The sequence below is a fragment of the Staurois parvus genome, unplaced genomic scaffold, assembly GCF_062004578.1.
Source record: "Staurois parvus isolate SC_StPar_1 unplaced genomic scaffold, SC_StPar_1.0 ptg000498l, whole genome shotgun sequence".
Taxonomy (NCBI): Eukaryota; Metazoa; Chordata; class Amphibia; order Anura; family Ranidae; genus Staurois; species Staurois parvus.
The window spans coordinates 14,281,127-14,297,638 of NW_028318294.1; the positions used below are offsets into that span (position 1 = coordinate 14,281,127).

Consider the following 16,512-nt stretch of genomic DNA (forward strand, 5'->3'; position numbering starts at 1 on the left):
GACAGATGAAACCAAGATTGAGTTGTTTGGGAAGAACACACAACACTATGTGTGGAGAAAAAAAGGCGCAGCACACCAACATCAAAACCTCATCCCCACTGTAAAACATGGCGGAGGGAGCATCATGGTTTGGGGCTGCTTTGCTGCCTCAGGGCCTGGACGGATTGTTGTCATTGATGGGAAAATGAATTCCAGAGTTTATCAAGACATTTTGCAGGAAAACGTACGACCATCTGTCCGCCAACTGAAGCTCCGTAGAGGATGGGTGATGCAACAGGACAATGACCCAAAGCATACAAGTAATTCAACAAAACAATGGCTGCAACAGCACAGAATACGCCTTCTGGAGTGGCCCAGTCAGAGTCCTGACCTCAACCCGATTGAAATGCTGTGGCATGACCTTAAGAGAGCAATTCACACCAGACATCCCAAGAATATTGCTACACTGAAACAGTTTTGTGAAGAGGAGAGTTCCAAAATTACTCCAGATCGTTGTGCAGGTCTGATCTGCAACTACAGGAAACGTTTGGTTGAGGTTATTGCTGCCAAAGGAGGGTCAACCAGTTATTAAGTCCAAGGGTTCACATACTTTTTCCTCCCTGCACTGTGAATGTTTACATGTTATGTGCAATTAAACCATGGCAACATCTAATGTTTGTGTAGTATTATGTTCAGCAGACTGTGTTCTTCTATTGTTGTGACTTAGATGACGTTCAGAGCACATTTTATGCCCAATTCATGCAAAATTCCACGTAATCCCAAGGGGTTCACATACTTTTTCTTGCAACTGTATATGTAAGTGCTGCGTAAATTGACAGCGCTATAGGAGTACCTGAAATAAATAAAAAATAATGCATGAATGTAAAAAACTTTGATCCTTTACAACCATTTAAAAAAGTGCGGTCTGATTTGAGCCCATTCATGTTGAATGTGCGCAAATCGCTCCGCATCCGAGATTTTGGGAACGCACTGCAACCAGATCAGATACTCGTTTTGTACCATGCGATTCGGTGCATTTGGGGTGTTGTTAGATCACATTGACACCCGCTGCAGACTGCAAAGGGCAGTGCAATGTGAATGCAGTGCAGTAAACCTGCACGGATCACAGGTTTCCTGCGCCGCATTTTAGTGTGAACTCGAGGCCAATTGCTTCTTCCTCCCATGAATGGTCAGATGATCAAATCTAGACATATGGTTGTGCGATTTCAGAAAAAGGGAGGTCCAGAGCACAGCCAGCCAATCTGTTGTTACGCCTATACTATGTTACCAACTATACTTGGCCCGATATCACATGACCAAATACCTATTCTCGCCAGGGAGAAACCTGTAAGGATTTCAGGAGAAAAAAAAGGAACATTTGGGATCCTTTTATACCCTTTGCTTTTACTTTGTAGATGTGATATTGCTACAGGAAGAAGACATTCAGCCTGGGTTCACACTGATGCAGTGCGGAATTTGCAGCAGTTTCTGTGCGAATTCCATACCGCATCATAATAGCACCCCATTCATGCGAACCGCTGCATGTGTGTATGTTAAATTAACACCCCGAAATCAGTCTGCAATGTGCAGAATCGGATCACATGGGATTCTAGTGCGGACCAAAACAAAAAGGGTCCTGCACCTTTTTGGTGTGGATGTGGTACGATTTGAGCCATACAAAATATTCACACCACACAAGTGTGACTCCAGGCTCATAGTTCAGGTACACTTTAACCCCTTCATGCCTAAGGGTAAAAAAAAAAAAAAAAAATCAAAATACCTAAGCACAATTTTGAAACGTTGACATGTGTTAGTAAAACCGTACATATCATCACAACTACTTTGTACATCCAGGTGAATTATACCGCGTTTTTTTCTATCAAAGGAAAACTGGCCCAAAATAATAATTTATTTAGCTGTGTGTTTCTTGTTACTACCATAACCTACCACCAAAGAACAACCCAAAATAAAATTCTCCAGCTGTTGACAATCGCAGCGATACCTTATATGTATGTTATTTGTTGTTTGTACCCGTAGTACAGCCCAGAAACAATAGTGTGCATTTTGTTTTTGTCTTTTTTTTTTTTTTACCTAAAAACACACTGACAATGACACTAACACCAATTTTTTTGTTACATCCTGACCTTGACCCAAATGCTAACCGTCGCACTGAACTAGATCAAACCTTGATCTAGGTATTTTTTCTTTATTTTTCTTTTTTTTTTACAAAAAATTTTCTCTCTCTATGCCAGGAGTTAGAGAGATATACCGTATTTTTCGCTCAATAAGACGCACTTTTTTCCCCCCAAAAAAGGGGGGAAAATGTCAGTGCGTCTTATGGAGCGAATATGGAGCGGCCGTTCTGGTATTTCCACCGCCGCCATGTCAGAATACCGGGCCGGCCGCTCAGCTCTGCAGTGGGACCTTACCTGTTCCTCTATCCAGCAGCGCGCTGTCTTCCCGGCTTCTGTAGTGTGTGTGACAGCCGGGTCCCAAGTGCGCATGCACAAGAAGCGGTGCTTTTTGTGAATGGTAAGGCGGTACCTGGGACACATGACAGATCCCAGAAGCCGCCGGACCAATCACAAAGCGCAAGTGCTTCTCGCTCATGCGCACTGGGCATTCGGCTGTCCCCCGAGCGCCCACACTACAGAAGCCGGGTAGACAGCGCGCGGCTGGATAGAGGAACAGGTAAGATCAAAGAACAACTCCGCGGGAGTAAGAGTGGGTACCTGTCAAATTAAGGTACCCGCTCCCCCCCCCCCTCCCCAAAGGTCAGCAGTCATCTCCTGTACTGTCTCCGCAGTCTCTGGTCATCTCCTGTACTGTCTCCGCAGTCTCTGGTCATCTCCTGTACTGTCTCCGCAGTCTCTGGTCATCTCCTGTACTGTCTCCGCAGTCTCTGGTCATCTCCTGTACTGTCTCCGCAGTCTCTGGTCATCTCCTGTACTGTCTCCGCAGTCTCTGGTCATCTCCTGCACTGTCTCCGCAGTCTCTGGTCATCTCCTGCACTGTCTCCGCAGTCTCTGGTCATCTCCTGCACTGTCTCCGCAGTCTCTGGTCATCTCCTGCACTGTCTCCGCAGTCTCTGGTCATCTCCTGCACTGTCTCCGCAGTCTCTGGTCATCTCCTGCACTGTCTCCGCAGTCTCTGGTCATCTCCTGCACTCTCTCCGCAGTCTCTGGTCATCTCCTGCACTCTCTCCGCAGTCTCTGGTCATCTCCTGCACTCTCTCCGCAGTCTCCGGTCATCTCCTGTACTGTCTCCGCAGTCTCCGGTCATCTTCTGTACTATGTCCGCAGTCTCCGGTCATCTCCTGTACTATGTCCGCAGTCTCTGGTCATCTCCTGTACTGTGTCCGCAGTCTCTGGTCATCTCCTGTACTGTGTCTGCAGTCCACTAGTTCAGAATTTTTTTTTTCCTGTTTTCGGCCTCTAAAACCTAGGTGCGTCTTATGGTCAGGTGCGTCTTATGGAGCGAAAAATATGGTAATCTCTCTCCTCCATTCATAGAGAAAGAAAAAACAAGGGGGCGAGGCTGTACAGTGACTGATCACTGTGATAGCCAATCAGAGGTTATCACAGCGATCATGTGACCCGGAAATCGGGAGTCCCGGGTCCCGATCGTTAGAACAGGACCCGGTGCTCTCAGTGACACCGCAGTCTTTGTGCAGCACAAAGACAGGTACGCAAATATGCAGCCCCACAGAAAAAAGCCCAGTTCTGTGAGGCCGCATATTTGTGTTACGTCAGCGTTAAGGGGTTAAGTAAAAGGATAAAAGGTTTAATGAAGATACTCTACCTTCTGTACAGGTTTTCTACAAAGATGTACTTTGCGCTGTGAATGGACCTCTCCATCATTTTAGCGGGAGCATCCTGTAAGAGACAACACAGACATGACTGCCACGGCTTCCACACTGCTTGCGCCTATAAGCGCCTTTGGGATCACATCTACTCCATTATGAGAAGCGGCACTAGTGATCCTACAGCCAAGGGATTATACCTCTATATGGATATCAGTGATACTTCCCATAGCTGAGATAAATTCTAAACAGATCTGTTCAGTGTAAAACAGGGGCGGACTGACAACTCATGGGGCCCCCGGGCAATAGGGGATCATGGGGCCCCTGTATCCTTGCCCAAACTCAAAAAAGCCTATGAAAAAAGGTACCAGGGGCATCTCATGGGGCCCCCTACTGACCCTGGGCCTTTGGGCAGTGCCTGAGTTTCCAAATGGTCAGTCCACCCCTGGTGTAGACCTAAAGTCGAAATCTGCTGACTTACCAGCAAATTAAAAAAAAAAAAAAAAAAAAAAAAAAAAAAGCAGCTCCGGTTGCAACACTCACTACCTCAGCAGAGTTGCCACCAGCAGGGCCACTGCCTTTCAATCCAGCATTTGTAGTCTTCATTTCAATGATGTCCAGTGTGGCATCTAACTTACATCCTGTGAGCCCAGGTCATCAAGAATACACTTCCTGGGGCTAACCGTACTCCTGGACAGCACCATGCTGTCTAGAAAGAAGGACTGTGAAGCAGGATGGTAAAATAGCCTGGACACATAAAATCATGGCAATCTGGTAAAGCCCATAATGCATCCAGCAGGAGTCTAACCACATCCACTCGGGCCGGTCCAGACACCAATCTACAAATGGCACTGTAAAGCTAGAGGATTCGCAGGGATCAACAAAGTGGTAGTGTTGATTATTCAAAAGGATCTCTTCATAGAAGATCATGGTACAAAGCGCTAATGCTGCCCTCTTCAGACTGGGAAATCTTAACAGAAAAACATGAAAACGGCACAAGGACCTAGTGCATTACCAGGTAAACCTTTAGTAAAGAAAGAAAGAAAAAAAAAAAAAAAAAAAAAGAGAAATGAGTGCATACTCACAAAAGCCCAAGGCTAATGGGCAATGTGAACCAGACCCAACTGGCAGCGTAACCCTCATAAGGGGAAGTACCAACAAACCCTGAAGTCACCAACACTTGCCAGCCAATGCGTTTCCAGGGACAAATCCTCCTTATCAGAGCAATGACGAGTGTTGAAGAGGGTTCGTCCCTTGAAAAGCGTTAGCTGACAAGTCTCAGTGAGGCCAGGGTGTATTGGTACTTCCCCTTATGAGTGTTACCCTGGCATTTTGGTCTGTGAGCCAATGAGGCAAGAGAGACCCCTGGAGAGCTGCTGCTCTCATGCACATTGCGGGATGGGGCTCAGTTAAGTTTAAGTGGGGGCTACATCTAGTGACAGCTAGCGGGGGATCTCCCCCCCCCCCCCCCCCGTCTCTATTACAAAAAAAAAAAAAATTAAAAAACACACAGCCCCACTTCATTCCCATAATTCTGTGAATGGAAAAACAAAGTCCCAACAGCCTTTGCAGCTGTTGAATTGTAGTTATCAGTGAACTACCTGAGCACTGTTGAGCGCTGTGGCAGCTCATTGTCTCTTCCTGTCAGTATGTATCTGCTTACTCATATAAAAAAGGTACAAGCACACAGATACACTGACAAATCTGCCAATTGTAGGTACAATGCTTTTAAGAGAAAAAAAATAATAAATGCGCATTTTTACCTGCAAAAAAGATGTGCATTTATTATTATTTTTTATTTTTTTTTAAAAAAGGTGAAGTTATCCTTTAATGCATAGAATGCATCAAGGTAAAAACCTTGAGCCTTTAGATCAGGGGTGTCAAACTGGCTGCTCTCCAGCTGTTGCAAAACTACAAGTCCCATTATGCCTTTGCGAGTCATGCTTGTAACTGTCAATCTTGCAATTCTTGATGGGACTTGTAGTTTGGGAACAGCTGGAGGGCCACCAGTTTGACACCCGTGCTTTAGAACCACTAACACTAAAGCAAAAGGAAAAAAAACAAACATTCAACCTCCTAGGACACTAGCAAAAGGGGGAGGGGTTACCCTGGGCTGGCCTACAGTTTGTTTGCTAGTGTCCAATCCTCCTGTAGGCATTTGTATAACCCAAAAGGTTTAAAGATTTCCTGTGCCACTTAATGGACCAGAAGGAAATCAGGATTATGTGGAGTGGCCATTTAGATATGCTGAGCAGGGGGAAAAAAAAAAATGAACTTACTGTTGGCCTTGTGTGGACATCCAGCATAGTGAGCTGCACATAGGTCTGCAATGTAAGTCCCCATCTTGAAGGGTCCTGGTACATTAGGGCCTGTAATAGATATGGAGTACAAATCTATTATAACTGCCAACACAACATGCTCACACATAATTTAACACAGATAATCTGGGCCAGATAAATACAACTCTTCTACAATCAGTGATCAGACATGAAGACCTGAGAATTGCATTGCAGGAGGAAGAGGAGAAGCTAACCATACCCAGACGTACCAGGTATGTCCACGGGCTTGAATGGGGCAGCAGAAACATCAGAGTATGAGTTTCAAGAGAAGCTGTTATCGGGCCCTGAACAGGCAAGGCGACAGAATCTCTTCAGGGTTTACCAACTACTAGGTAGGGCAAGAACCTCCCCCAACACTCAATTTAATTTAAATACAATAAGGAAAACCCTTACACTATGCAGTTAGCCAATTTTGCTCTTTTAATAGATCGATTCAAAGTAAAATCTAATTGTGTGTGACCATTTATTCCTCATGCACACGGGACGTTTTAATAATGCTTGTAACGTTAGCTGTGTAAATTACATAACTAAATAGTGTAGCACTCAAAATAAATAAAGGATATAAATAAGTGACCAATTCATAGAATACAATCTAAAAATGATCAAAAATTTCATACAATCAAAAACACCTTGTAGTAATAATAAAAATATATAAATAATGTCAACTTATAATAAATAACTGTGTTCCATATTAAACATAGGTGTTCACACTCTGAATAAATAAACCAAGTGTCTAAAAATTAAATAATCGTGCTCACACACCTACTGGATAAAATAATAACCAGGTTATAATAAAACCTTTATACGGATAAAAGTGCTATAGTGCCAAAATAGTGCAAAAAAGTGTCCACTCTTTCAAAAATCAATTAGAACAATGTCCTTCTGGTGATAAACATAATCATGCAATGTGTAGTGGTTATTGACCAATTCGTGATTGTGCCAAAATCTTCTCCTAATGGTGGCTAAATTGCCTCCTCACCTCCTCCCAGTGACCCCTAGGGGCCAACAGGCTTGCAGGATCACCCTGGATCCTTAATTCATATAGGCCAGCAGCTTCCTTCCTTCAGTGGATCTCCTTATGGGGTTCCTATTTCCCCTACTCAGCCAAGGTATCTCTGAAGGACAATGGCTCACCAATTGTTTTGACCAAGTGCCTGAAGCAGACAATCCAAACATCCATCTAGCTTGTCAGGTGTGCAGTCAGATCCACTTAGCTTCAACTTCTCCAAGGTGTCACTTAAATTATCTGAGCCTCATTGTGATCTGGTGATTTGCCTTTTTGCATTATCGTTTAGCGTTGGTTTGCCGCATTTTGTTTTAACAAAAATTTTTTTTTGGTCAAAAAACATTGATTACAGTCTGTGTGTATGGACACATAGGATAACATGCTGGGGGGTTTACTGGCTGTAGAAAAAAAAAAGCCAAAAACAGCCGCTGTAAAAAATGTACAGTGTGCATGAGGACTTAAAGCAGACCTTCACCCTCCACAACCACCTAAGATCCCTGGACTCCCTATCCACTCTGCAATGTAATTCAGCTTTTTTTTGTTTTTTGTTTTTTTAATAAATGTTACCATTTGCCCAGCCCTATCCCGTCGCCATTCTCACCTGGGCACAAATGACCTGGACCTGTCCCTGCAGTGGAATTACCTTGTTACCCATTCCAGGAGGCTATAGCAGCAAGGACACACAGCAGCCAGCGGGGCTTGGGCTAGGGCACTTTTCTTTTTTTTGGCACAAATCTTGAGATCCATCCACTTAGTAGTAAAAAAAATGGCCACTGCCCCAGTCTATAAGTGGCCTTCACAGTGAGAAGGATCTCCAATTAGGAGGGTCTGTCTTTATCATCACCACCTGTACACTGTCCATGTACAGTTCATGTCCAGATATACAGTTTTACTGGCTATGAGATTGAGGCACTCCTTTCCTGCCCAGAGATTGAAGTCTCAGTGTGAAAGAAAAAACAGCCTACTCTTAAGAGCTGTAATTCCTTAACCCTTCCTCCAATGTGGATGTACATACCCCCAAATAATTCAGCCCATATCCATTATATAACTATAGCTTGAATATGTTTTGGCAAATACCTGAAAGAAAAAAAAAAAAAAAACTAAAAAAAATTGTGCTCATGTCCAAATATATATGGACCTAAAAAAAAAAAAAAATTATATATATATATATATATATATATATATATATATATATATATATATATATATAATTTTTTTTTAGAATGCAGAGTTTACCTTTAACCACTGGTGAACCAACGATGCACCCGCAAGTCGGTCGGCTTCAATCAGTTATACCAGGGGGAGGCCTGCGTTCGGCTCCCTTGTAAAAGCAATCGGAGTGGCTAACTAGCCGTTCAATTGCTTTCAAAAAAGCAGCTGGAGGGGATGTCACCGCCCCCCCAAAGCTCTCTCAAGCTCTCCTGTTCTACCATAGGACCCAAGCAACCAAAATCGCACGTTCTCCAGCTGGCTGGACAGCCAAACAAAGCCAGAATCGACTTTGATCAGCTCATTACAGTAACCCAGAAGCAAGGACCTGACATCACTTCCAGTTTACTCAGCACTAAAGGGCGCCATTTTAAGAAAAAAAAAAATCTACAGCATTTAAAAACACTGATTTTGGTTTGTTTGGAATGCTTTTAATTGAAGGGATTTAGGGTCTTAGAGACCCCGGATCCCTAAGTAAAGAGTATTTGTCATGCGCCTATTGCTGTCACAAGGGATGTTTACATTCCTTGTATCAGCAATAACTGGAATTAAAACAAAAAGTAAAAAAAAAAAAAAAAAAAAAAAAAAATGGTATTTAAAAAATTGTACAAAAAATGGGTTATGTATTGTGTTTTTTTTTTTGCACTAAAATTAAAAAGTTTTTTTCCCCAAAACATTGCGCATGAAAAACTGCTGTGCAAATACTGTGCGACATAAGAAAAATTGCCAAACCCACCATTTTATTCTCTAGGGCCTCTGCGTTAAAAAAAAAAAAAAACCCGTTTGGGGGTATTAAAACAAATATTGATTTTTACATGTAAACAAATGTGTCAGAAAAAGGCATGGAGGTCAAATGGTTAAGTAATATTTTAAAATGTTACCTACCAGGGGATTATGACCATGGACATTTCTCCATTTAGCTACAGGCTCCGTTAACACCTTAAAAAAAAAAAATTAAAAAAAATGAAAAAAATAGTTAAAAGTGGAACTTTACTTCAACACTAAATATTTATAATCCTTACGCTGCTAGCATTAGTAAATAGATAGAAAAGCATATCAGAGTTAATTTTTTTGTAAACAATTCTTCAATTGCTAACAAATAACCAAAAATTTTGCGAGCAGCCAAACAAAGCAATACAAAACAATTCAACAGAGAAGCAACTCACATCTTCACATACCCATATCAATGCCAAAATATAAAATAATGGCGCGCTTCTCAAAAATCAAGGAACATTACACATGAAATAAATGCAAATACAACAAATATAATCGCGATTTAAAGTTTGTAAGTCCTCTCAGTTATATTTGAAACATAATTCATATTGTGACATCCTCTTCTCAAACCTATATCTGTGTTCTTATGGAAACATGCACATCTTCATATTCCAATCTCTGTGCTCCTTCAAACACAATTGTGCTCTCCCCTCTATAGAGTCCATATGGAAAAAAAAAAAAAAAAATACTCTGCTGACTTTAAAGTATAACTAAAATCAAAACCTTTTTTTTTTTTTTTTTTTTTAAGATTTGGGCGCAGTGGACATGTATTAGAACACCTATTAGGTTTTTATCGCTGTCTGCGCACCCGTTCAGGAGATTCACCCTCTCTAGTTGTCCTGTTTACCATTATCATTTAAAAAGTGAAAGTAAATGAAACTCCAAATTTTTGGCTGTCCCCAGAAAAGAAAGAGGGGAAACTTTCCAATGGGGACATTCGTTCTGGTGACCTGGGGTCTCCAAGGAATTCCCTTAATTTGCAGGGATTTTCTCTCACTTCCTGTTTTGGCTATGGGACAGGAAGCGAAGGCAAGTCTCCCCAATGGGACACAGATGGACAAATATAAACTGACAGGGGTTATAAGCCTCCTTTACTCTACCCAAAAAGGGTGAAAAAAAAAAAAAAAAAAAAAAAAAGAAGGAAGTTTAAAATGCCCCCGTCCTCGCACGTAGTGGTGAACACATACGTAGGCCATGCCCACATATGTAAATGGTGTTCAAACCACACACGTGAGGTATCGCCACGAGCGTCAGAGCAAGAACAATAATTCTCGCACTAGACCTCCTCTAACTTTACACTGCTAACCTGTAGAAATTTTTAAAGAATCGCCCATGGAGATTTTTAAGTACCGCAGTTTCACGCCATTCCACGAGCGTGTGCAATTTTAAACAGTGACATGCTGGGTATCTATTTACTCGCAGTTACATCCCCTTTCATGTACTACAAAAAAAAAATGGGGTATAGATTGTTTTTTTGTAATCAAAAGTGTATTTCGGTTTTCGGCCAAGTGCATTTTGAATTTTTGGTTTCGGTACCAGAAATCATTTTGGTGCATCACTAATATTGAAGGACAAATATTGAAGGACAAATATTGCCCCCCCCCCCCCCCCCCCCAAGTATTCATAGGACTAAATTTATGCAGGCCATAGATGGGTCAAAAACCATCCGGTTTTAAACAAAAAAAACACGAAAAAAAAAATCGGTCATTCAAAAGGCCGACGTTACCACCAATGGTTAAAGAAAAGAAAAAAAAAAAAAAAAAAATCAACGGATTTTCGTCCCGTCTATGGCCAGCATTTAATTACTTCTGTCCCTTGCAAAGAGCTCCGCTATTATATTTGACATGAAAAAGTATTGAGGTTGCAACATTGTATCCATTTCGGATACAGATGTTTTTATTCAGATATAGATACATTGTTGCAACTTTTCATATAAAATATAATAGCGGACTGGAATTCTTTTTCTTGCAGGTCACGGCTCACACACAGATTTTTTTATTGGTAAAACGATTGGCCGATTTGTCCATCATTGCCGGGAAAATCAGCCATTTTTTTTCCAACTTTACCAATAAAAAAAAAAAAAAAATGTGCCAAAACCCAGAAAAACGTCCGACCAATTAACCCACTAACGGTGCAAAAATCGTCCGATTCTTTTCCAACTTTACCGATAAAAAAAAAAAAAAAAAGTGCCAAAACCCCAAAAAACGGCCGACCAATTAACCCACTAACGGTGCAAAAATCGGCCGATTTTTTTTCGGCCGAAAAATCGACCGATTTTCGACCCGTCTATGGCCTGCATTAGGAGATAAGCCACCTATGTTGCAGAAATACCTCGAGGTTTGCGGTGTTCGAGAAGTATTGGAGACAGCTGGTTTTTCCACTTGCTATGTTCCCTTCTACACAGATCTGCAAGACAAAACCAGAAATACCGTCTTATTATCTGTGACAAGGATTCCCAACTCGTTGAATCATAAATAATAACCAGTGATGAGCTCTGCTGTGCAACGCTTCCTGAATGCCGGGGAGACTTCCTACAAATAAAGAGCTATAAAATGTTCTGGGCGAATGTTATATTCTAGGGAAAAGGAAACACTAATTGTTTATTATAGCACCCATACACTTGCATGTCATCCAAACAGCTCTGGGGCCCCCCCCCCCCATACTATGCCAGATTTATCTGTAAGGAGGTCCATGGACCAGCCATTAGCCCTTTTGGCTGCACAGTTTTATGTTCTGATAATTTATTATGGCTTGTTATGATTTGGCAAAACTGTGCAAAATTGCTCCATTTCCCCACACATCAATTTTGCCGCCCCCCCCCTTTTTTTTATTTTAAGAGATTGTAAACTCTTACATATATCCAGTGACGTGACTGGCCTCCGGTGATACACAGATGAAACATATCCTCCTACATAAGGTGTACCTGTTTATCTGCAGCTCTCTTTTCTCTACATCCATTCAAAGTGCAGAATTTACACCGGATCTCTGAAAATCATGGAGCGGGGAGGTGAAGTTACACCAGCGAGAGGAGCTCTGAAAGCCGACTGGAGGGAGCCCCCCCCCCCACCCCACTCAGGAGTACAGCTGAGGCTGTCAATCACAGACTGTGTCCATCCCTGTCACTATTTATCTCTTGGTGGCAGGAAAACGCCTCAGAAGTGAACAAGGCAGCAGACAGAAATGACACTTAGTGCTCTGGATTGAGGCAAGTGCACACTATGGAAGGATATGCTTTGTTCATGCAGTGGATATAAAAAGTCTACACAACCCTGTTAAAATGTCAGGTTTCTGTGATGTAAAAAAATGAGACAAAGATAAATCATTTCAGATCTTTTAACACCTTTAATGTGACCTATAAACTGTACAACTCAGATAAACAATGAACTGAAATCTTTTAGGTAGAGGGAAGTAAAAATAAAAAAAACTAAATTAATATGGTTGCATAAGTGTGCACACCCTTACACTAATACTGTGTTGAAGCACCTTTTGATGCGATTCCTGCGCTCAGTCTTTTTGGGGAGGAGTCTATCAGCATGGCACATCTTGACTTGGCAATATTTTCCCGCTCTTCCTTGCAAAAACACTCCAAATATGTCAGATTGCGAGGGCATCTCCAGTGCACAGCCCTCTTCAGATCACCCCACAGATTTTCGATCAGATTCAGGTCTCGGCTCTGGCTGGGCCATTCCAAACTTTCATCTTCTTCTAGTGAAGCCATTCCTTTGTTGATTTGGATGTATGCTTTGAGTCGTTGTCATGCTGAAAGATGAAGTTCCTCTTCATGTTCGCCTTTCTAGCAGAAGCCTGCAGGGTTTGTGCCAATATTGACTGGTATTTGGAACTGTTCATAATTCCCTCTACCTTGACTAAGGCCTCAGTTCCAGCTGAAGAAAAACAGCCCCAAAGCATGATGCTGCCACCACCATGCTTCACAGTGGGTATGGTGTTCTTTTGGTGATGTGCAGTGTTGTTTTTGCGCCAAACATATCTTTGCAATTATGGCCAAAGTTCAGCCTTGGTGTCATCAGACCATAACACATTTTCCCACATGCTTTTAGGAGACTTCAGATGAGTTTTTGCAAAATTTAGCCGGAATTGGATGTTTTTCTTCTTAAGAAAATGCTTCCATCTTGCCACTCTACCCCATAGACCAGACATATGAAGAACACGGGAGATTGTTGTCACATGTTCTACACAGCCAGTACTTGCCAGATATTCCTGCAGCTCCTTTAATGTTGCTGTAGGCCTCTTGGCAGCCTCCCAGACCAGTTTTCTTCTCGTCTTTCCATCAATTTGAGGGTTCTTGGTGATGTCATTGTTGCGCCATATTTTCTCCACTTGATGACGGTCTTCACTGTGTTCCATGGTACATCTAATGCCTTGGAAATTCTTTTGTACCCTCCTCCTCACTGATACCTTTTAACAATGAGCATCCCTCTGATGCTTCGGAAGCACTCTGTGGACCATGGCTTTTGCTGTAGGATGCGACTAAGCAAATGTCAGGAAATACCTACTAAAACAGCTGAACTTTATTTGGGGTTAATCAGAGGCACTTTAAATGATGGCGGGTGTGTACCGACTCCTATTTAACATGATTTTGGAGGTGATTGCTTAATTCTGAACGCGGCTACATCCCCAGTTATAAGAGGGTGTGCACACTTATGCAACCACATTATTTTATTTTTTTATGTTTACTTCCTCCCCTAAAAGATTTCAGTTTGTTTTTCAATTGAGTTGTACAGTTTATAGGTCACAATAAAAGGTGGAAAAAGTTCTGAAATTATTTATCTTTGTCTCATTTTGTTACATCACAGAAACCTGACATTTTAACAGGGGTGTGTAGACTTTTTATATCCACTGTATTTCATGTCTGAGGTTTACAACCACTTTAAAGATTCAGCCAACGCCTCAGGCACCGCACCACAGGTATGTGAACAAAAGAAAGCTATGTTCTTTTGTTCACATGACTGATCGGGACATTACTAAGAATATACTGAAACATGAGGGACTTTTAATATTTTCCCAGCACTATGTTATGTTTTTTATGTGACTGTTTGGAACACGACCCTACTATGGAGATACAGATATATTAAGGAGATATAGAATATTGCAAAGTCTAGGAATTCCTGGCTACAAGTAATAAGTAATGATGTGTGCAACCCCCTTTGGCTACCATGTTAGGTTAGGTGGTGGTAACAGATCAACTTTTTTTTTTCTTTTTCTTACTGACCATGGCCTGCAAGTATAAACGGGGCCCAACTCAGATGCAACACAGACTTATAAGGTCTCCAGTTAAAGTGCCACTAAACCCCCAACAGTACAATCAGTCTGTATATGCAGTAAAGCATGCTTGTTATACTCACTGTGGAGCCTAAGGGGTTAATCCTCTGCATTGTGCAAAATGGATGTTTGATCCTGTCTTCTCTGATTATCCCCTTCTTCCAATGTCTACTAAATATCTCCTGATAGAACAGAGGCTCTGGGGCAAGCTGCACATGCTCAGTTTGGTGTGTATTGCTAGAGCTTTTCGTTTTTTTTGGGAGAATGCATGTTATCAGCACAGGGCAATCAGCACAGGGCAATCAGCACAGGGCAATCAGCACAGGGCAATCAGCACTATCCAGACAGAGGTCAACGGTTCTGCATCCTCCTACAGGAGACTGAAAACTCCTCCTACAAGCTATAACCAGTGCTCTGCTGGACACTGATAGAAGTCACAAGACTGCTCTAACTGCTGATGAGAAAAGGTATTTAGCAGTTTATATTTACTAAAATAATTGCATTTCCACATTCTGTGTACTGTGGGAGACCGGACATGGTGAACGCAGGGTCCGGGGAGACCGGACATGGTGAACGCAGGGTCCGGGGAGACCGGACATGGTGAACGCAGGGTCCGGGGAGACCGGACATGGTGAACGCAGGGTCCGGGGAGACCGGACATGGTGAACGCAGGGTCCGGGGAGACCGGACATGGTGAACGCAGGGTCCGGGGAGACCGGACATGGTGAACGCAGGGTCCGGGGAGACCGGACATGGTGAACGCAGGGTCCGGGGAGACCGGACATGGTGAACGCAGGGTCCGGGGAGACCGGACATGGTGAACGCAGGGTCCGGGGAGACCGGACATGGTGAACGCAGGGTCCGGGGAGACCGGACATGGTGAACGCAGGGTCCGGGGAGACCGGACATGGTGAACGCAGGGTCCGGGGAGACCGGACATGGTGAACGCAGGGTCCGGGGAGACCGGACATGGTGAACGCAGGGTCCGGGGAGACCGGACATGGTGAACGCAGGGTCCGGGGAGACCGGACATGGTGAACGCAGGGTCCGGGGAGACCGGACATGGTGAACGCAGGGTCCGGGGAGACCGGACATGGTGAACGCAGGGTCCGGGGAGACCGGACATGGTGAACGCAGGGTCCGGGGAGACCGGACATGGTGAACGCAGGGTCCGGGGAGACCGGACATGGTGAACGCAGGGTCCGGGGAGACCGGACATGGTGAACGCAGGGTCCGGGGAGACCGGACATGGTGAACGCAGGGTCCGGGGAGACCGGACATGGTGAACGCAGGGTCCGGGGAGACCGGACATGGTGAACGCAGGGTCCGGGGAGACCGGACATGGTGAACGCAGGGTCCGGGGAGACCGGACATGGTGAACGCAGGGTCCGGGGAGACCGGACATGGTGAACGCAGGGTCCGGGGAGACCGGACATGGTGAACGCAGGGTCCGGGGAGACCGGACATGGTGAACGCAGGGTCCGGGGAGACCGGACATGGTGAACGCAGGGTCCGGGGAGACCGGACATGGTGAACGCAGGGTCCGGGGAGACCGGACATGGTGAACGCAGGGTCCGGGGAGACCGGACATAGTGAACGCAGGGTCCGGGGAGACCGGACATAGTGAACGCAGGGTCCGGGGAGACCGGACATAGTGAACGCAGGGTCCGGGGAGACCGGACATAGTGAACGCAGGGTCCGGGGAGACCGGACATAGTGAACGCAGGGTCCGGGGAGACCGGACATAGTGAACGCAGGGTCCGGGGAGACCGGACATAGTGAACGCAGGGTCCGGGGAGACCGGACATAGTGAACGCAGGGTCCGGGGAGACCGGACATAGTGAACGCAGGGTCCGGGGAGACCGGACATAGTGAACGCAGGGTCCGGGGAGACCGGACATAGTGAACGCAGGGTCCGGGGAGACCGGACATAGTGAACGCAGGGTCCGGGGAGACCGGACATAGTGAACGCAGGGTCCGGGGAGACCGGACATAGTGAACGCAGGGTCCGGGGAGACCGGACATAGTGAACGCAGGGTCCGGGGAGACCGGACATAGTGAACGCAGGGTCCGGGGAGACCGGACATAGTGAACGCAGGGTCCGGGGAGACCGGACATAGTGA

The 16,512-nt window shown here is 44.3% G+C and overlaps 1 protein-coding gene across 2 annotated transcripts in view; it reads right to left on the bottom strand.

Annotated features, from left to right (window-relative positions):
* The window catches only part of TK2 (thymidine kinase 2), a 45,911-nt gene extending 34,401 nt beyond the window's left edge, over positions 1-11,510 (bottom strand). For both annotated transcript variants that reach the window (XM_089689834.1, XM_089689833.1), the window contains exons 1-4: positions 11,441-11,510; positions 9,221-9,274; positions 6,061-6,150; positions 3,781-3,854 (exon numbers count right to left, since the gene is read on the bottom strand). In XM_089689834.1, coding sequence (XP_089545960.1) covers positions 3,781-3,854; positions 6,061-6,144 — 158 coding nt within the window. In that variant the 5' untranslated portion in view covers positions 6,145-6,150; positions 9,221-9,274; positions 11,441-11,510. The remainder of the gene's footprint in view (positions 1-3,780; positions 3,855-6,060; positions 6,151-9,220; positions 9,275-11,440) is intronic.
* Between the last annotated feature and the right edge of the window lie 5,002 nt (positions 11,511-16,512).